General features: G+C 41.1%; 1 protein-coding gene across 1 annotated transcript in view; it reads right to left on the bottom strand.

Moving 5' to 3' along the window:
• Positions 1-22,935, bottom strand: part of ibtk (inhibitor of Bruton agammaglobulinemia tyrosine kinase) — a gene marked incomplete at its 5' end in the record, with an annotated part of 101,482 nt that overhangs the window by 71,168 nt on the left and 7,379 nt on the right. Inside the window, 7 exon segments of the mRNA XM_038801016.1 lie at positions 5,843-6,020; positions 13,896-14,013; positions 15,564-15,633; positions 15,636-15,749; positions 17,439-17,556; positions 18,848-18,945; positions 18,948-19,017. Of these exon segments, the coding sequence (XP_038656944.1) occupies positions 5,843-6,020; positions 13,896-14,013; positions 15,564-15,633; positions 15,636-15,749; positions 17,439-17,556; positions 18,848-18,945; positions 18,948-19,017 (766 nt within the window).

The raw sequence follows: 22,935 nt of genomic DNA on the forward strand, positions 1-22,935 counted from the left end.
CCGGGTGCTCCTGTTTCCTACCACATTTCAATGATATGCAGGTTAGGTGGATTGGCCATACTAAATTTCCCTTAGTGTCCAAAGGGGTTGGGTGAGGTTACTGGGTTATGGGGATAGGTTGGAGAATGGAGGGAATGTATGTAAAATGTGTAAATAAGAAATGTCATACTGTGTAAATATCAGCTGCACTAAACGTTAAACTGTCACACTGGAAGATGCCAATAAAAATATTTTTTTGAAAATAACATCTATGCCACACAACTGCCAATGAGAGTATCTAAGCATCTCCCCTTAACCCCCACCACTGTCAACATCTTGGGGTTGCCATTGACAAGTTGAACTAGATTAGCCACATAAATACTATGGCTACAGGAGCAGGTCAGAGTCTAGGAATCATGTGGCCAGTAACTTTCACCCTGACTCCCCAAAGCCTGTCCATCCCCCCACAAGGCAAAAGTCAGGAGTTTGATGGGATACTCTCCACTTGCCTGAATGAGTCAGCTCCAATTATACTAAAGAAGCTTGACAAAATTCACAGCAAAGCAGCTACTCAAATGGCACCCCACCCCCCACCTTCAACATACACTCCTTTACCACTGATGCGGTGACAGAAATGTGTATCCTCTACAAGATGCACTGCAACAACTCAACAAGGCTCTTTCGACAGCACTTTCCAAATCTGTGACCGCTACCACCTGGAAGGGCAAGGATAGCAGATGCAGACAAGGGAAACACTCCCACCTACAAGTTCCTGACTTGGAACTATATCATCATTCCTTAACTGTTACTGGGTCAAAATCTTGGAATGTCCTTCCTAGCACCTGTGGGTGTTCGTACAACACATGGAAAACTGCGGTCCAAGATTGCAGCTCATCATCACCTCCCCAAGAGCAATGAGGGACGAGTAGCCAACGGCCCCCACATCCCATGAAAAAAAAATAACGCACAAAGTGGACATGATAAATCAGTTAATTAAAATAAATGCATGGAAATTCATGAGCAGCTTGTGCTTGGATCTCTGATCAATATTTACACCTGTGAAGTTCTTGCATCCAGGTCTTTTGATCAGCTGATATAGCCTTTTCACAAAAAATATATATATTTTTTTTAAATCTTCACCTTCAAATATCATTTGGTTTTCTGAAATGGAAGGTCAAAAAGATTTCCCTGTGTGCCATGACTTCAACAACCTGATTTTTAAATTTTCAGGCAGAATTGAGATTACGTATGCTTAGTGATAACCAGTTACAGAGAGAACATCATATTTTTATGTTTAAAAAACTCCAAACGTCTTAATCAAATAAATGTATCAACAATCAAACACCAAGCTAGATAGACAGGCTCCTTGACTAACTTTAACTGTTTCGTTTCATAGAAGCAGAGAAAATAGAAGCAGGAGGAGGCCATTCAGCCCTTCGAGCCTTCTCTGCCATTCATTATGATAAAGGCTAATCAAATTCAATACATTGATCCCACTATCCCCCCGCATATCCCTTGATCCTTTAGCCCCAAGAGCGATATCAAATTCCTTCTTGACATTAAATGTTTTGGCCTCAATTACTTTCTGTGGTAGCAAATTCCACAGATCCACCACTCTTTAGGTGAAGAAATGTCTTCTCACCTCAGTCCAAGGTTTACCCCTTATTCCCAAACTACGACCCCTAGTTGTGAACTTACCCACCATCGGAACATTATTTCTGAATCTACTCTTGTCTAATCCGGTTTGAATTTTATAGGTTTTGATAAGATCCCCTCACTCTACTAAACTCCAATGAATATAATCCTAATCAATGTACTCTCTCCTCATATGATAGTCCTGCTATCCCAGAAATCAGTTTGGTAAACCTTTGCTGCACTCTCTCCATAGAAAAAACAAAGTTCCTCAGATAAGGACACCAAAACGACACACAATACTCCAGATATGGCCTCACCAATGCCCTATACAATTCCCTATTCCTATTCTCAAATCCTCTTGCTATGAAGGTCACTATTTGCCTTCTTTATTGCCTGTTGTAACTTAGAACATAGAACATACAGTGCAGAAGGAGGCCATTCGGCCCATCAAGTCTGCACCGACCCACTTAAGCCCTCAATTCCACCCTATCCCTGTAACCAGTAACGTCACCTCACTTTTTTTGGTCAATTTATCATGGCCAATCCACCTAACCTGCACGTCTTTGGACTGTGGGAGGAAACCCACGCAGACACAGGGAGAATGTGCAGACTCCACACAGACAGTGACCCAGCATGGAATGAACCTAGGACTCTGGCGCTGTGAAGCCACAGTGCTACCCACTTGTGCTACCGTGCTGCCCTTGTGCACTTACTTTCAGTGACTGATGCACAAGGACACCAAGGTCTCGCTGAGTATCCACCTCTCCAATTTACTCAATCATATAATAATCTGCCTTCCTATTTTTGCTACCGAAGAGGATAACCTCACATTCAGCCAATTATACTGCATCTGTCACGCATGTGCCCACTCACTCAGCCTTTCTAAATCCTGCTGAAGCATCTCTGCATCCTCCTCAGAGCTCACCCTCCCACCCAACTTTGTATCATCTGCAAATTTGGAGATAATACATTTTGTTCCCTCATCCGAACCATTAATATATAATGTGAACAGTTGGGGTCTTAGCACAGATTCCTGCGGTATCCCACTAGTTACTACCTGCCAATCAGAAAAAGACCAATTTCATAGAATCAAAGAATTTACAGTGCAGAAGGAGGCTATTTGGCCATTCGAGTCTGCATCAGCCCTTGGAAAGAGCACCCTACTCAAGCCCACGCCTCCATCCAATCACCGTAACCCCATTTAACCTTTTTGGACACTAAGGGCAATTTAGCATGGCCAATCCACCTAATCTGCACAACTTTGGACTGTGGGAGGAAACTGGAGCACCCTGAGGAAACCTATGCAGACATGGGGAGAACGTGCAGACTCCGCACAGACAGTGACCCAAGCCGAGAATTGAACTTGGGGCCCGGGAGCTGTGAAGCAACTGTGCTAACCAATGTGCTACCGTGCTGCCCGTCTGGAATAAAAAACAGATTCCAACTTTTTGCTTCCTGTCTGCTAACCAGGGGCGAAATTCTCAGACCCCCCAGCAGGGTCGGAGAATCGCCTGGGGCCGCCGAAAATTCCACCCCCGCCGTGGCAGAGATTCTCCGCCACCCGGGAATTGGCGGGAGCGGAAATCACGCCCCACCGATCGGCGTGACGTCTGCGCCGATCGGCGAGGCCCCTGCGGCGATTCTCCGGCCCGCAATGGGCCGAAGTCCCACCGCTGGGAGGCCTCTCCCGCCGCCGAGGTTTGAACCACCTCTGGTGGCGGCGGGATCGGCTGCGCGACCGGGCCCCCGGGGTCCTGGGGGGGGGGGGGCGCGAGGCGATCCGGCCCCAGGGGGTGCCCCCACAGTGGCCAGGCCCGCGATCGGGGCCCCCAATCGGGGGGTGGGCCAGTGCCCTGGGGGCACTCTTTCTCCTCCGCCGCCGCCACGGCCTCCGCCATGGCGGAAGCGGAAGAGAATCCCCCAGCGCGCATGCGCGAACCGGCTAAGGCCTTTCGGCCAGCCCCGGCGCCGGGCCTGAAAGGCCGCTGGTGCCGGTTTTGGCGCCAGTCAGCCTGGTGCCAACCGCTCCGGAGCGGGCCTAGCCCCCAAAGGTGCGGTGAATTTGCACCTTTGGGGAGGCCCGACGCCGGAGTGGTTGGCGCCACTCCCCTACGCCGGGACCCCCCCGTCCCGCCAGGTAGGGGAGAATGCCGCCCCAGATTTCTATCCATCTCAAGACACTACCCATAATCCCATACGCTTTAACTTTACATATTAATCTGCTACGTTGAGACACTGTCGAAAGCTTTCTGAAACTCTAAATAAACCACATCCACCAGTTCTCCCTGGTTAACTTTACTAGTTACATCTTCAAAGAATTCTAGTATCTTTGTCAAGCATGATTTTCTTTTAGAAATCCATGCTGACTTTGGCTGATTACACCACTGCTTTCCAAATGCTGTGCTACGAAATCCTTGACAATGGATTCCAGCAACTTCCCTTCGACCGACATTAGGCTCACTGGTCTACAGTCCCCTGTTTTCTCTCTACCTCCCATTTTGAATAGCGGGATTACATTCGCTGCTCTCCAATCTGTAGGAACCATTCCAGAGTCCCAAGAATTTGGAAAATGACTACCAATGGGTCCATTTCCAGAGCCTGTGGTACTGAAAACAGGCTGAGAAGATACACATAGGCCAAGAACAGAAACTGCCTCATGAAACCCCGGCTGGAATCGATACTGGTCATCTGCAAAAAGCATTTAAGTCAAAGCATAAACCTGTTATTGCAATATGGACTTTGATTACCTACTCCAAGTCTATGAATATGTAACAAACCTCCAGACGCAGATGATCAACTTTGCAGCAGGACGAAGGACAGACAAAAGAAGCCATCAGACTCCTTAATGAGCTGATGGTTGGTCAGACAAGGGCAGTTTCAGAGGACAATGGGTCTTGATTGAACCACCATCGATAAACTGGAGTATCCTGTATTTCCCATTAACCAATGGGGTCTGGCTAGGACAATGGTCGGTTGTGGGCGTATACATATGACTCAATCCAAGCTTCCGAATATAAGCAGCATCAAACAGCTGGGAGTTGGCCAGGCACAACCATCACAAGAAGGGTCCTGGGTTTCGAACCCAGAGAAGACATCAACATCCAGTGATCGAAGCCTGCCAGCCTAAGTGTGGGCAAAACCCCAATCTTTTTCTCTTCACATACCTACAGAAACTTAGTTTTTATGTCCCCTGCTAGTTTAATGTGAACTGAGTAATATTTTCCTGAGTAATAGAATTGTGAATAAAATTGCGTTGGAATGTGAACCTGTTTTGTCCTTTGTTCATCTCGCAAATAAGGGCACCTATAAGTAAACTGGTCGAATGCATCAAACATTTTAAAGGTGCAACAGGCCACTTTCTCAAGTACTCTGTGATTTACATCACCAGGCCTGGAGATTTGTCTGCCTTCAACGCATTCATTTCCCCAAAACCATTTCTTTACTAATATTTATTTCAGCTCCTCACTAAAATTTGTGCTTCTCAGAATGTCCAGTACATTATGTGTTCCCTTGTGAAGATAGAAGCAAAGTACAAATTTAGTTGCTCAGCCATTTCTTTGTCCCCTGTTATGAATTCCCCCATTTCTGACTGTAAAGGGCCTACATTAGTTGTTAGCAATCTTTTTCTCTTTACATACCTACAGAGACTTTGTTTTTATGTCCCCTGCTAGTTTATTTTCAAATTGTATTTTTTCCTTCTTAATCAATCCCAAGTCTGCCGCTGAATTTTAAACCGTTCCCAATCCTCAGGCCTATTGCTTTTTCTTGCTAAGTTGTATGCCTCTTCTTTGAGTCTAATATTATCTCTAATTTCCCTTGCAAGCTATGGCCTGGCCACAGTTCCCTTTCTAATCTTGCGCCAAATAGGAATAAACAACTTTTGGAGTTCACCTATTCGTTCCTCGAAAGCCTGCCATTGCCTGTACGCTGTTCTTTCTTTCAGTAATGTTCCCAGTCAGTCATTGCTAGCTCATGACTCATACCATCAGTTACCTTTATTGAGGTTCAAGACCCTGGTCTCAGAATCAACTACCTCACCTTGACAAAGAGTTCTACCATATTATCGTTACTCTTCCCCAAGGGTTCTCTCACAACTAGATTGCCAACTAATCCTTTCTCATTGCACAACATCCAGTCCAAGATGGTCTGTTCCCTTGTTGTTGCCTCAACATACTGGCCCATTCAATCAAATTAGTTACAAGAGCAGCAACAAGTTAAAAATATTTACCTTTCTTTTCCAAATATGTCTTTTCTGCTCCAGTCCACTGTCCTGTAAATCCATCTCCATCTTGTGTTACAAAAATCATTTCATTCTTGCTCAAAGCAATGTCTGACATGAAGACTTGTCGCCCATAAGCCCAACGACACTGTTTCATGAAGCAACTTGAAGATCGCCAACAAAACACCTGATGGGGAAGAGAGAAATTAAATTAAATAATTGTTCATAAGTAAACTAAATGGAGGTTTTTTCTAAAGAAACAATCAATTTCTGAACAAAGACAATGAGCATAACTATAACTCTAAAAGCTTTAAATTGGCACTGGATTCTTCTGGATAGACACTTAAATACTGCACCCAAGATCCATGATCTTGAAGATACAAAATTCTAACTTTTTTTACTCCTAGTCAGACTATTATACACAATATGGTGAGGGAGAAGGAAAGATAAAGTATCTTAAACAAGGACCTTGAGGTGGACAGAGGTATTGTAGAAGCTGAAAGAAACCCATTTTCCTCATATACTTGCCAGAAAAAAACGAATAGGCAGAGAGTCCCCACCCAGATACCCACTCCCTTGATAAAAGAGACGGGGGGTCAGGATTTATTTTTCTAAAAGGTTGTTGAAAATTAAGTTCTCATTACATTTTCTGCGCGATTAATGACTAGAACCATAGATATTTACAATACCTAAGCAAACCAAGTGGCCTAGCTAGGCTCTGCTAGTCCGTTGCTATCACATTTCAAAAACTAATTTGACTGCTCTGCTCTTTGATACCTGTACTCATTTCAAATATGCATTCAATTTCCCCTTAAAGCATGCAATTATCTGTGTCAATCAATATTGGGCAGTACGGTAACACGCTGATTAGCACAGTTGCTTCACAGCTCCAGGGTCCCAGGTTCGATACCCGGCTTGGGTCACTGTCTGTGCAGAGTCTGCACGTTCTCCCCGTGTCTGCATGGGTTTCCTCAGGGTGCTCCGGTTTCCTCACACAGATGTGCAGGTTAGGTGGATTGGCCATGATAAAGTGCCCTTAGTGTCCAGAAAAAAAGGTGAGGTGACATTACTGGGTTCCAGTGATAGGGTGGAGGCGTGAGCTTAAGTAGGGTGCTCTTTCCAAGAGCCGGTGCAGACTCGATGGGCCGAATGGTCTCCTTCTGAACTGTATATTCTATGATTCTATATGGCATGGTATTCTCTGCACCAGTGCCTATAATATCAACATCTTCAGCTGCTTCAATAACTTTACACCCATGATTGGGTCAGAGGGGTGTTTGCTGTTGCTCGGTGTTCAGCTCCATTTGTAACATCTAATAACCTCTGACTGATAACTAGTCTCACGTCTGCTGCAGAGAGTTCTGCTCAATAGGTGATTCATGCTTCTGTTCACTTCCCATTTGCTTATATTGACAAGTTGCTAAGTGTACAGTATTTCCAGCCACCCCACCCATAATCCCTTAGGTCTGCAATTCATTTGGCTTCAGTCTTAACAGGCACAGTGTTACAATCCATGTAGAAATCAGTAACTGTTAAAAAGATATTTGAATTTCCAGTGACTGAAAAGATCACATAGCAAGATTTTACGTTTTTAGGATTTTACAGTAAAAAATTAAAAGCGACATTCACTGAACTCGAATTTTGCTGGCAACTTTTATTTAGACTACAGAAATAAAAACACCTAAAATCCCGTCACGGTTGTACATTATGCTATCCCTTAAGTGCATACTTCATTCACCCAGAACTAGTCAAACGTTATTCTGTACTCGCAATTGCTTGTTTTACTTTCCCAGCCAGAATCCTTCTAATCCCAGAACAGACTTTCATTGTGACGGTTGCACTACAGATGCCTCTCTATTAGCGAAAGCTCGGTGAATCTTCCAGCCTCTTTTACAAAATCACAATCTTGGTCTCTTCAACCTGTGGATGAGCTCCCACCTGTCTTCTGTCTGGTGAACAAAATGGTCAGCATTTACTCTACTTCAGGTGCAGGGCTAGCTCTGTCAATCTCTAGCTCGCTTTCTGATTCTTGAGGACTAACTTGTGTCTGTGAGGTTCAGTGACAACATAGGAAAATCTTAATGTTATATCACAGTGGCCTTTGCCTCTCAACACTCCTCTGCATGAATATTGCATCACATGGGCCTTGTATACAGGTGGAAATGCTAATTAGCTATCTTCTAGGCACCCAAACTCCATGCCACCTTGGAACTAACAGTTAAAGTATAACCATTTGTAAAGCCTGACATTCCTAACAGCTTGGTGTGTGACTTGGAGACAAACAATCTACCACAGTCAACACAACTGCTCTTATCAATGTCTACAAGTGTGAACATCTTGCGCCTTCTCAACAAGTCTCTTGACCTGGGCCCCTCTTGTCTTCACAGGAATCAAGACAATTGGCTTTCTTCCCTTGCCACCCATATTTGGAGGCCAACAAAATACCCCAGCAGCGATCATATTCTAACCAAATAGATTCTGCTCTTGCCCCAGACGCACATCCTGTTTTCAGGACATCCTGGCAACACTACAATGTCTTCTCTAATGAATACTACCACTCTTTATTTTTTTACCCCATCTTTTCCTAAAACTTTGTATCCTTGAATATCAAGTGTCCAGTCCTCACCATTTTTAAGCCATGTTTCCATTATTGCAACATCATATTCCCACACAGCTATTTGTACTTGTAGTTTACCAACCAGGTGGAGAGAATTTCAGATCCACACTGTACTTAAAACGAGCCAATCCAAATTTGTGTTCATTAATTTATATGGCTAGAAAATCAGGCAGGTTCCATTATAGGCATGTGATCAGCTCTGATCAATATTCCTCTGCTCTCTCCAGGTAATGCTCAATGCTCAAGCAGTAGAGAGAAAATTTGGCCATTTCTCTCTTGGCTTTCACGCTCAACATGGTTTTGAGGAAGGCAGCTGCAAGAGTGACAACATTTACAGCGAATGCTTTCTGACCTCATCCCACCAGTACAGGACAAATCCACCTTTGTGTGTTTACATTACGAGTGCCGCAAAAGTGTTTATAATGTAGTCAAATGCTTTGTTAAGAAAACTGGTCTTATCTAGCCAAATCTCCCATTTGGTTCTTGTCTAATTTGAGAAATAGTAAATAGTCAAATCAAATTACTGCATATGTTGGAATCTGAAACAAAAACTGAAAATTCTGGATAATCTCAGCAGGTCTAACAGCATCTGTGGAGAGTCAATCGAGCTAATGTTTCAACATCATCCAGACTTGAAACATCAAGAAAAAAGTATCGGAGTTGGGGTGGGACAGGGTTAACAGAGGTGGAAGTTTAAGCGATAGGTCAATGTAATGAAGGGATTTAAAACAGAAGAGTGAAAATTTTAAATCAATTGCATTTGGAGGACTGGATGTTGAAGTTTGAAGCATGGAGACCAGCTACGACAGTTGCCATGGATCATATTGGATACGATTCAAACATCAGAACGTTGGATGAGCTTAAGTTTATAGATCATGAAGGATCGGAGAGCATTGGATTAATCCCGTCTGGGAGTAATAAAGGCATGGATAAGAGCTGAACGATGAGGTAGCTGAGGAAATGGGGAATTCACAGTGGGGCACGGAGTCCATCTGTCTGTTTTTATATAAATATTGCCAGCGTTTCTGATTTTCCTTTGACATGTTTTCTTTAAATTATGCCACCCTCTTTATAGAACTGCGTATCTAAAGAACTTTCCTAAATTAATTTGCCATACCCATCATAAGATCACTTTCCCTCAAATTGACTTGCAAATATTTCAGTCAGGTTCAAACTTGTGTACTGGGTTCCACCATAATTCAGAATGGGAATGTTGATAGAGTTTCACCCTCCAGTTAACTGCCTGAATTTTCATTTAAATATAATAGGGCTATGCAATTTTGCTCTGGTCGGTCAGTTAGGATTTATATCCAACTAAATCAACTGCTACTGATGTTTAGCATGCAAGCAGCTCTATACTGTAGCAAGCTGATATCTTATTTTAAAGCAGCCCTGATGATGATCCAACATGCCCTTCCACACTGCCCTTTGACTCACCTGATAAAGGAGCTACACTCCGAAAAGCTAGTGATTCCAAATAACCCTGTTGAACTTTAACCTGGTGTTGTAAGACTTCTTACTGTGCCCACCCCAGTCCAATGCCGGCATCTCCACATCTGGTGCCCTTTGAAGCATGGTTATCTTCTGGCTTGGTGATTGTGGGGCGAAGAGAAGTGTTGGGACATGGAAATAAAGCTTCTGGTGGTATATAATTCTGCTGATAATGGTTGTTCACATCTCAGATGTCCAGTTTTAGGTTTCTAAATCTGTCCCTAATTTGTCTCACAGTAGAAGAATGGTGCAATCAATGTGGAGACATGTCTTTAGAAAAACTGAAGTAAGGACTTGCACCAGTCTGTCATGGCCAGTATGTGTCTGCAACAGATAGGTTGGCGAGAATGAAGTCAAATTCGGTCACTTCTTGATGTTAATTATCTTACCATTTGATAACCAAGCTGGCAGTTAGGTACTTTAAAGCTTGGTCAGTGATTGGAGAGACAGAAGAATCTTACCCAGAATACATTCTACATCCTTGTTTCCCCACAAGAATGCCCACTAATTGATGTTCAACATGAAAAACATACTGATTCATCAAATGAGGGAGGCTAGTAGGTGGTGATCAGCAGGTGTACATTGCCTCGCTCTGCTGAAGCCTTGAGAATCCATCGGATTCAGAATTAATATTCATAATTCCTGGTAATAACTGAATAAGTTGTCAGTCATAATCTTTGGCATGCCTATATAATCTAATTTTTTCCATGTCCATTTGCATTCACATCTCGGCAGCTGCTCCAGATTCCACTATCGCCCCTTTTATCTGTATCTTACCCCTCTTGTGCCCTTTTCTCTTGTCTCCTTTGCCTTTAAGTTACCTGGTTTTGCCTCCTTTCATTTCTCTCCTCACTGGTGAATTCCCATTTCAAATCCAACTCAAACCTTCATTATTTCTTGAGATTCCTATTTACATGTTCATCCTAGTCTTGGTTCAACTTTGATAAGCCCATGATTTTCCTCAGTGCCCTCTCTGAATTTGACAAACGAGGCATGCCAACTCCAACTGGTCAATTCTATTCTCTCACAGATCCTCCAACCCAGCATGCCAACTTGGGGTAAATCTGGTCAACATCTTTCCTGTCCTTAATCACCTTTGCCCACCTCTCTGCCAGCAGATCAACAATCACCGAAGAGAGATAGAGTCTCAATCACAAAGGAGATCTCTTATTACTTCCGTGTATCTATTTGCCCGGTTCCTCCATCCAACCTCAAAATCCGCTCCCATAAGTCACTTCCAACAGCATTTTCAAACTCCCAACTACCTAGCCTTTGGCCATCCACTCACCTAAATATTTTTGTGGCCAATGATCTCCACCATCACACCCACTACCACTTTGGTCCGGTTGTCTGCAGTAAATCCCTTATTGTATTCCACCCTAGTGAAGCACTTTGGAACGTTTTATTATTTAAAATACATTATATAAATGCAACTGTTGTTATTTATACATAAGATAATTACATGATAGCAGAAATCTCATAGCAAATAATTAGTAGCACATTATATAATTTAAACAATAATGATACAGTTCCAAGAATTCACAATTCATACTGGCATATTTTTATTGAATCACTAATGTAACATTTCATGCATAATGGCCCTTCTGTCCACCCAATCAAGCTGTTCAGTTAATCGGCATATAAAAACCAATAGCTTCATGTTTTAGAGATAAAATACTAAACTATGCAAAAGCCACTAGATGGCATCCACAACATACATTCAAGGTAACAGATATTTCAATTACTAAAACATGAATTAAATGGCCTTTCATAGTTCAAACATCAGAGAAAAATTCTCTCCAGGCCTATAAGCTCACATGGCTTAGCATTTTAAAAACATTATTTTGATGAATCTACAGATACAGACAACAATGCTTTTCCATAGATCTAAGCCAGACTGCTGTACCTGGAAATGCGGTTAACACCAGAGCGTTTTGTATACTGTTTTCTCCACTGGCTCTAAGAAAATTTCTCTCCTAAAACCTAGGCAAAAGTCTTCATCTAAGAGAAGTCAAAGGCATTTCAGTTTGTTGCATTATCAAACTCCATCACAATGGGCAAATGGCAAACCTGATCAGCAAATTTCTCATTTCTAAAACCTGGATCTAATCTCCACTCACAGCTTCTCCAGATATCACCGCCACAGCCAACTGCAAGAACTGATAAAGAATGAGCAGATCCTGGGCATCGACATTCTCAAACACGCTGGCCAGCGTTTAAGAGAAAAAAAATAATTGTTCGTAACGATACCATATTCCAAAAAAGCAAACTGAAATTTTAGAGATTAAAATGTTCACCTATGCAAAGACCACTAGATGGCAGCCATGACACTACAATCTCAGATATGGAGGGCTGAATAAATTTCAGATTGAAGCTTGAAATAAAAGGGGTTGGATTCTCCGCCCCGCCACGCCATATTTCTGCCCCAATTCTCCATTACGCCATCCGAATCAATGGGGTTTCCCATTGTGGGGCAGCCCCACACCGGCGGGAAACCCCCGGGCGTTAGCAAAAGTTCTATCGGAACTTTCAAGCGGTTATTGGATAGGCATATGGAGTGCACTAGAATGATTGGGAGTAGGTTGATTTGATCTTAGTTTCAGTCTAGTTCGGCACAACATCGTGGGCCGAAGGGCCTGTGCAGTTCTATGTTCTAAAACGGAGAATCACGCCCAAGGTCTTTCCAAGCACTTTTGCAAATGCTGAATTACTTGAAATTCAAACTGTCAAAGATTGGAAGGGAACACTTAACTGACAAATGTGATTTCTCATTTTTATAATGTAAATGATTTGTCAGCAAACTATAATTTCTAAAAAGGGTTCATATTCTACAAATATTTAAGGATATAATTTGCACTATAATCCAAAGCAGATGCCACATGCCACAATTTCTATTTCTGCGCCAAGTGGCACTATTGTCTCTAACTGATCCTACTTACAAAGGGAGAATCTGAACCAAATAAAGAACTCTATCACCACCCTTAGTTTCTTAGTGCTCATTCCCTTTTTTCCAGTCACGTAACCATATATAGAAGGTAGTTTATTTCCTTTATGTTGCATTAGTTCAATATGTGAAGAAATCAGAAAATAGGAACAATTATGTAAATTTAATGTGTTTTTTTAATTTACATGTCACAACTGAACACCTATGTTCAGCCATGACTGACTCTTCATGGCACCAGTGCTCAAAGTATTTCAAATATATCACAACCCTTTGCCCTTTTATAGTAATCAATACCTCAAACTATAATTATATCCCTGCTTCAGCATCAGCTCTCTTTCAGCTATTTTGAGAAGAGTGGGATGCTGACCATCTCATTGTTCTATTTGTTCTGTGGATAACTCTAGCAAAGCTCCATTTATTGCTCATCATTAGTTGCCTTAAGATGGTTTTGGAACTTTCAAAACAATTGTTTGTCCAACTGAATGGCTTGCGAGGCCACTTTGGAGGATATCAAGAATCATCCATATGAAGTTAAATATAGAATCTGACTGGGTAAGACTTTCTTCCCCAAAATTGTGGTTGGCTTTACATCAAACAGTTGCACCTAAACACTTGAAAAAGAGCTTTAAAATGTTATCCAACTAGCTGGATATTGATTTTTTGAAAGTTTTGGCAATAAGTAATCCATCCATATATGAGGTAAGTACTTGACTATTTTTTTAAAAAGTACTTAAAGCTGCATGAGATGGGGTACACGGTAATTTTCTTTCTAAATATACCTTTCCCCATCCATACTCTCCATTCATTTCCTATCGTTGAAAAAAATAAGAGTAGCAATTTAGCCGAGTGGGGACACCAAATTTTCCATACTTATGATGCAACAAGCCTTCATTTAGCAACACCAAAAAACATCGCTAAATCAAATACTCTGAGTTTCAGGACTTATTGCTCTAATAATATGCATCATAATATTAGGAATCAGAGGCATCGAGGAAAATATCTCCACTTACTCTGCCTGCTCCATCCAGGGAAAGAATGCAAATGTTTTCACCTCCTCCTTCATTAAGTACCTGAGGGTCAACTTTATGATCCAGGTGTCCACCAGTAACAAGAACTTTCTTCAAGTTTTAACTGCCTGCACATCCAAGAAAACAATTAAATTCAGCACCTCCTGGAAAGATAATTATCATACATACAATCAAATGCCAGCAATAAAGAAAATCCAATATACATCAAGAACATTACCTTGCATTACATTTAACTCCATAATGCTACCAGACTACCAACTAGATGTCTCTTGAATGTTCCTAGAGTTTGCACCTTTATTACCCTGATGGGTGATATATATAACCTATTACGTGTAGAAATTTTAATATCCAATTTAAATGTTCAGTAACTTATACTCCACTACCTCTGGATCTATCTACCTTTGTATTTATTCTCGAGTCCACTTAATATTTTATACTTAAGCAAGTAATGTAAACTTAAATTATTTAACTCTTGCTCATAGGTCATGATGCTGCCACCTGAAATCACTGTTACGCATCACCTTTCTACTTTTGCCAATGTCAGGATATCTCTTTTGCAGCACCAATGGTTAGAACAGTGCACAGCACATTTAACTGGTTAATAAATCATACAAGTATTGGACAGTAACAAATTCACTATTATTCTCATGACAAATGACATAATAAATATGCAGTACTACAGTGCTTACCAACAGACTTTCTTCAAGAAGTAAATATTAATTATTTCATTATCTCACATTCCTCCTAATATGCCTGCATAATTTAGAAAAATTGTTATCTCAGAACAGCACAGATAACTAAACAACTACTTAAAATTAATTTTCCATGGTAGGGTTTCAACAGAAGAGGATTACCTTCAATTCAAAAATATGCCACCTCCTAGAAGACTAGAGAAATGCCTCAGGAGGTATGCTGTTTTATCAAAGTGCAGCCCAAGTACGAGATACATAGTAATATAAGAAACAGCAGGAGTAGGCCATTTATTTGATCGCTTAACCTGCTCTATCAATCAATAGATCCTTCCATTTCCCTCCCTGCCCTCTCCCCTCCCCCATAACCTTTGATTCCATGTAGACTAAGAATGTGTCTAACTCAGCTTTGAATATGACCCAGCCTTCCACTGCCCTCTGGGATACAGAAATCCAAAGATTAATAACCAAAGAAGAAATTCCTCATCTCCATCTTAAATGGGATATTCCTTATTTTGAAATTGAGTTCCCTAGTTCTAGGGGGAAATTATCCTCTCAGCATCTACCCCGTCAGGCCCCCTCAGAATCTTTTGTGTTTCAATAAGATCAGCTCACAATTTTCTAAATTTTTATAAGCCTAACCTGCTGAATCTTTCTTCATAATTTAAACCACTTCATTCCAGGAATCACAAGATCAAAGTAATCACCCATAAAATGTAAACCCCGGAGCTAAGGCACGCTGATTCATGTTGGGAGCTTTGAATAATATGTGAACAGTTTAGACTTTCACTCAATGACACCAAGAACTGGGCATACTTACTTCAAATTGAGTTCTCCAATCTGTGCTCTGGCAACAGAGATACCATCAGCTATACAGTTTTGTACCTTCAGGCCTGTAGACACAATGACTATTCTTTGAAACAACCCTACTGTAATAGTTTTTAAAATGTTGAAGACAAATAAATACCTAGATGCAATTTTCTTGCATTGATAGCCTGTCAACAGGTAAACATCTCCTCTTTCTGTAACACCACAGTGGCTCCATCACTTGCTGCTGCCAGAGAAATCGCTATGTCCTTATGATGCAACGCTGACACTTGCCGAGGTACAAGCACGCATCGTTCACCATTAGGATCCATTAAGTAACCTGAATCGATAATTCAGATAAATTGTAAATACTGGCATGTCAGAGTACTCATGGAAGTCACACACATTCAGGGTAAACTGTAACATAACACTCAAAAATATTGGCATTCCAAAATTTGAAAGGCAAGACCAAAAAGTAAGGACTTAAAGCAGAAGAATGTAAATATTGTGCATCTTTAAAAACTGAGACAGGTTTGCAAGAATAGTGGGCCAATGTTTATCACTTTTTAACATAGCAACATTATCAGAGTATGTGGAGAACAATTTTATCACCTACGGTTCTCTCAAAAATTATATTACATAATTCATATTCATAAATTGGCTTTAAACCAGTAAGTCACCCACATACAAAATAATTTTTCAAAATGTTAAAACAGAGGGTAAAGATGAGCAAAGTTGAAGATAGTGGGGTGGCACAATATCCTGTCACCTATTTGACCACAGTTTCAAATCTTGCTCAGATTGGCTAAAATACCAATCACCTCCTTTAAATAGCTGCAGGCATCTCACGTAAGCTCATGCAACCATACACCAAACAGCCCATGTCTTATCTTTCAAATGTAAAGATAAAAAGTTTTCAAAGTTAAAATATCACACCCGTGTAGTAGTGTGCACTTCTAAGGTTAAGCAAAATATAGGAGGTTTACCCTGCATTTAACTTTGGCTATAATTGTTTTGCATTGGGGAGAGTAGATTTTAATAAAATAAGGCAGGACCTGGCCACTGTAGACTGGAAGAGTTACTTGTGGGGAACTCTTCAGAAAAGCAATGGGGAGCGTTCAAGATAAAACGGGGAGGGTACAAGCCCAATATGTTCTCTCGAGGGTAATAAACGGTGCAATAAACCTAGAAAAGCAATTAGGAGAGCAAAGAGGGCATATGAGAAAACTCTGGCTGGTAAAAGTAGAGAAAATCCCAAGATATTCTATAAGTATATCAATGGAAAGAGGATAACCAGGGAAAAAGTAGGGCCCATTAAGGACCAAGGGGGAAATCAGTGGGTGAATCAGAGGACATTGGTGGGGTGTTGAACAATATTTCACATCTGTCTTCCCCCTATTTGGACGCCGAAACACCAATACATTTAAGGAAAGATTAGATAGGTTTAGAATTAGCAGCAGGATGAAGGTTGATGTGAAGTGGCAGGAAGGTGGAAATGAAGCCGAGGTGAGATCAGCCATGATCGTATTGAATGGTGGAGCAGGCTCGAGGGGCTGGATTGTCTACCCCTGCTCCTGTCTGTGCTGAGTCTGTACTCCTGTCATGTCTGTGCAGAGTCTAGATATTCTCCCTGTGTCTGTATAGGTTTCCTCTGGGTGCTCCGGTTTCCTCCCACAAGTCCCGAAAGATGTGCTTGTTAGGTGATGGACACTCTCAACCTCTCCCTCAGGTTACCCGAACAGGTGCCGGAGTGTGGCAACTAGGGGATTTTCACAGTAACTTCAATGCAGTGTTAATGTAAGCCTACTTGTGACACTAATAAAGATTATAATAGTTCTTATGTTCTTATATATATATATATACATATAGAAAGTGGAGGAACATGCAAAGTGAAAAGAACAATTTGCTAAATACAATAATTAGTGTATAAAATGTCACAGCTTCATGCTAGGTTTTAATGACATGCAAAGCTGGAATGGCATTATTCATTAATGCAAGCATTAGAAGTGAAACAGCTTCTACATCTTACCAAGCTGGCCAGCATTCAGACCCATGGTATACAGCGCTTCCCTTGTCCACAGAACAGTGTGAAACCGCCCCACAGCAACTCCAATGACAGTTCTTCCTTTAAGAGTTTTGGACTGTACCTTCATAAATGTTTTTTAAAAAGTTTAGATCCACAAACATTAAGTAAATAAAAGCTCAAAATAGTTCCCATTTGTATTTATTCCAAACCAGTCATGTTTTTATACATTGTTTTACAAAAATTCTTAACATTATGGTACATCATACTCAAAAGTGCACTGGCATAAAGCTGTCAACAGCATGTGCAATTGAGATCAACATAAATTCCAGAACATGGTTCCTGTAAAGCTGAGTGTGTAGTTACTCCAAGCTAATTTAAGGTTTCCATTAAGCCTTCTCAGATAATTTAGCTCGGTTTTTTTTTTAAGTTAGAAGTTTTAGGAAACATTAGGTTGAAAGAACTTGGGAAACAGAACAGGAGAAGGCCATTCAGCCCCTCGAGCCTGTCCCGCCATTCAATGACATAATGGCCGATCTGTGACCCAACTCCATATATATTGGCCCACATCTCTTAATATCTTGCTTAACAAAAATCACCTATCTCAGATTTAAAATCAACAATCGATCTAGTTTCAACTGATGTTTGTGGGAGAGAGTTCCAAACCTCTACCGCCCTTTGAGTGCATAACTTCTTCAAAAATAAAACCTACATTACTCAAAAGTGCTGGTTATGGTTAGATTGCAAAAGCAACATTTTTAATAAGAATTAATACTTAGCCCTGCATCAAATGTAATCAATAGCCTCTTTGGAGCTACTAATTAGAGCTTTAAACTAAAACTATTATTTCATTCTTCCAGACATTTAGTGCGCAATTCCAGATTAAATCCTCATATACAATTAATTTCCGTACTGTTCAACGTCAGTGGCTGCAAAACGTCACACATTTCTTTGGTACTTTGTCTCCTACAATCATAAAGTAGAATCTTGCAGTACAGAATGAAGCTATTCAATGCTGACTCTTACAAATGGATATGCAATTAGTCCTACTCACCTGCTTTTTCCTCATAGCCCTTAATTTTTATTTATTTTCAAGTATACATTTGAAAGTTATGAAGATATCAAATCCCAAAATTCAATTCCCACCCTATGAAATATGGCAAAACCTAACTTAATAAATTTGTTCAGGTTTTGAAGTATAACCACAATTTTCTTCAAATTTAACTTCATGAAATATATTTGCACTAAAAATTCTCTCTAAAGTATCTAGATGAATTATTTTGAAAAACCTTTTGATAGTGACATGAAAATTTCCAGTTTGCATTGAATATTCAAATCAAAATTGATTAATTATAAGGATATCGACTCCTCACTGGCCATTTTTCACGCAACCCCAAAAAACATCCCATAAATACCTGTCTTGGTATGCTGCTGTTGGCCGGTGGAGGTGCAATACCTAACTGATTGTAAGTGTTCAGCCCAAAAGCAAAAACGGGTCCATCTTCTGTCAAACAATTGTATGGTCCTTTGCAGCTGCTACTTGAGAACAATGATGGTTTGTTAAACCTTCCACCATTCGGGGAACCTAACAAAACAATAAAGTTATGAAGTAATGTATAATAAAGAGGTCGCATTAGAAATATCTACACATCTTGCACAATAATGTCTTGCCAGGTAGGTGAGTCACGAGGACCAGAAAGGTTCAACAAAAACTTGCATTTATACAGTACCCTAAATGCAAAAATCTATCCCCAATTGTTTCACAGAAAATCAGGACAAAAATAGACTCAAAGATAATATTAGAAGGGGTGTCCAAAAGCGATATTGAGAGGTGGGCTTTTTAAAAGTCCGAAAGGGGACAGGGATGTGAAGGGGCAGGAAGGTTGGGGAATAAAATTCCAGAGCACAAAACCTGGAAGGGTTTAAGGCATAGCTACCAATGACAAAGGAAGAGTCTAAACCCAAGAGGAACATAGAGTTCTGGGGTGCCTATGTGACTTGAGGCGGTTAATGAGACAGGGAAGGGGAAGGACTGTAGTGGATTTAAAAAGGAAGATCAGAATTTAAGATTTTGGTCTTTGGAAAAGTAGAAGCTAATATAGGGCAGTAAGGTCAGTGTTATGTATTGTATGCTTGCTGTAGTTTTATAGCCAGTGCATTGTGAGATTGCAGGATCCATGTGTTCTCATCAGTTTGACTGCTGCAGCAATCAAGGGCCATTGCAATGTTAATCATCTCCTGTATCTACTTGTGTACTGATTGATCTTGAAAGGTACCAGGACCAAAACAACTAGCGACGAGGACAACGGATCTTTACATAATGCCACTACAAAAGTGACCTCAGTCAGGAAACTTTAATTTTCACCTGAGCTGCAAGTTGGATTTGTACTGCATGGCAGAAAAGGGCTGACAGTTAAACACAGGGACCTGCAGCATTTGGAACTAAACAAACCTGCAGACTTAAACAAAAAGGAAACTGTTGAGTATGATTTTACAAAAATTGTGGCTGTTCTGAAAAAGAAACTGCCTGCAATCAGAAACACTGTTAAAAACAACTTGGAACATTTAAAAAAAAATCAAAACAGCTAGTAAAAAGAAAATACTGGTGAAAAAACAGCTCCAGTTTAGACGACAAAACACCAGAACTCCCGACGCATGGGAAACAAAGTGAAAGACCCTGCGAAGGTCAGAGAGGAAAATAACCTCTCGAATCATATAGAAAAAAAGAACAGATCTTTGCTGTGCTTTAACCAGCAACTAAGAAGTTTTGAAACATTTTAAACACAGAGCAGCCACGCTGCTGGTGAGCCCCGCCAAAACATCCAAATCGCGGGAACTCGCAGCAAAGAACGCCGAAAGTTGCAGTGGCAATTTGAACAAACAACAAAAAAAATTGGTTCCAGCTCTTAAAGTGACAACGCATTTAAAACACCAAATAAAAGGGCTGGAATGACCAAACCCAAGGGACATTTTGAGTACTGTCGAACAGTGGAGCCCTACATGGAAGGTTCTAAGTCCTTGCAAATGGAATTGAAAATAGTAGAAAAGGTGGCAACTTTCTTAAGTGTGATGGGACCTAAAATCTTGGGTTATTAAGAGGTTTGGTGCAGCTTGACAAATCTGGCACAAAATCCTAAAGTCATTGTTAAAGTCCTGGAGGTGCATTTTTTCCCTGAGCCACTTGTCATAGTATAAAGATTTAGGTTTCACAAAAGAAGCCTAGAACAAGGAGAAACAATTGTGCAGTCTGTTTCCAGTTCTTAAGTGCTTCCTGAACATTGTAAATTCAGTGAAGTAATGAACTATTTCCTCCGTGACAGGTTGGTCTGTGGCCTTTAGTGGCGAAACAATCCAGAAATGCCACTTGACAAAGGCTAACATCACTTTGCATAGAGATTACAGTCCTCCACAAAATGAAGCACCGCAGCTGAATGCATCAACTTGAGTAAATAATGTGACAGCTGAGCATGCACACAAGTTGGTAAGCTGTCAAGATGGTTACCATTGTGGAAAGCCTGGTCACCATCCATCCAAATGTTGGTGCAGAGACCTTGAATGCCGTCAGTATGGCAAGAAGGGATACAATGGAGCATGCATGTGAAAAAAAAAAAAGAGCTGAATCAGAAAAGCAAAGCAGAGGCAAAGACATCTGCAGTCTGACATATTAAGAAGAATCTGCACGTCATACAGCAGGGACGGAAGGGCCAGAGAGGCACAGAACCCCAAAGAAGAAATTCCCTTCACGTCTGCGACAGTCACAGGACTGTTAAATAATATCACTGCTGAAGGGCAAACCAATACATATGGAACTGGATACAGGGGCAGCAGTGTCTCTGGTCCCAGGTGCTGTTTATAATGGAAAAGCTTAAACATCTTCCCTTGATGCCTGCAAAATCATTCTGAAAACAAATACATAGGAATTTCACCTATGATGGGCTGAACCCAAGCTAACGTGGAACTAAATGGACAAACTCCAAAGCTACCACTGTTTGCGGTTAAAAGCAACTACCCAGCTTTACTTGAAAGATCATGGCTGGAGAAGATCCGGTTAAACTGGGCGGAAGTACACAGCATTACAAAAGAAGAAACTGGACTCTCAGCTGTTATACAAAACATACTGTTGTTTTTCAAAGGAGATTTGAGATACAGGAAGGAAATTATCTAAATTGAATATCAAAGTTGACTCTCAGCCAAAGTTTCTAAAGGCCAGAACCGTGCCTTAATTCCATGCAACCAAAAGTCAAAGCTAACCTGGAGCACCTGGTCAAGATAGGAGTCTTGGCGCCTGTCCCCCAAAGAGAATGAGGAACCACCATTCCAGTCCTCAAGAAAGACGACCCATACACATCTATGGATATTTCAAAGTTACTGTTATCCCAGTATTGTGTGCTGCACAATATCCACTTCCCGAATTGGGGAACCTTTTTGCAGCTGGCTAGTGGACAGACATTCAGCAAACGTAGACCTCTGCCAGGCCTACTAGCAAATGCACATTGATGTGAAGTCACAATAATATCTTACCATGACAACACACAAGGGACTGTACAGATATTGTAATTCGTCTTTCAGAATAAAGTCAGAACCAGCCCTCTTCCAGAGGACCAAGGGCCAAATCCTGAATGGCTTGTCTGGAATCCAGTGCTATAGACTTTCTGGTAACTTTTTAAATTGTTCCACAAATCTTATTTAAACATTAATTAAGTCTAAGGGGTAACGCTAACCCCCCAACGGGTGGGTGAGAATTAAAAATACAAAATTAAAAATACAAACCAATAATGTCCACTTCAGGTCATAACAGAGGTGGATTAGAATAAGAGGCTGGGGGCAGATAACCAACCAACCCATTCTAATAGGGAGGTCATCCTTAAAATACAAAAAACTATCTGCTCCCACTAACTGATGGACTTCCTTCTGTTTAAATGCTGATCACTTACTCTGTGATTCACTTCGCCCCTCATGACGGCAAACATCAGGAGCAGAGAAGCCAATCAATTGTTTCCCTCTTACTGATTGTTCGCATTCGATGACCAACCCTCTCCTATTTTTCTTGGTCAATGGTTGCAACCGGAACCACCATGAAGTCCAGCGGAACCTCTCGGATATTTTTACATTTTCTGACTTCCAGACCACACTCAACTAAGGTCGCATTTGGTATTGTCACTGGTCTAGTAATCTAGAAACCCAAGGCCTGGTTTGTAATCCCAACACACAGATACACACAATTTGAATCCAATCTTCAATTAAAAGTCGAATGGTGATCCATGAACCTAGCGTCAATGTTGTAGAACCAATCTGATTCACCGAATGTCCTTTAGGAAGAAAATCTGCCATCCTTATCTGGCCTGGCCTCCATGACTCTAAATCAACAGCAATGTGGATGCCCTCTAAAATGGCTGAGCAAACTGCACAGTTGCACCAAACCACGACCAAAAAATGCCCTCTTAAATGCCCTCTAAAAATGGCTGAGCAAACTGCACAGTTGAACCAAAACCACGACAAAATG

The sequence above is a fragment of the Scyliorhinus canicula genome, chromosome 6 (genome assembly GCF_902713615.1).
Source record: "Scyliorhinus canicula chromosome 6, sScyCan1.1, whole genome shotgun sequence".
Classification (NCBI taxonomy): domain Eukaryota; kingdom Metazoa; phylum Chordata; class Chondrichthyes; order Carcharhiniformes; family Scyliorhinidae; genus Scyliorhinus; species Scyliorhinus canicula.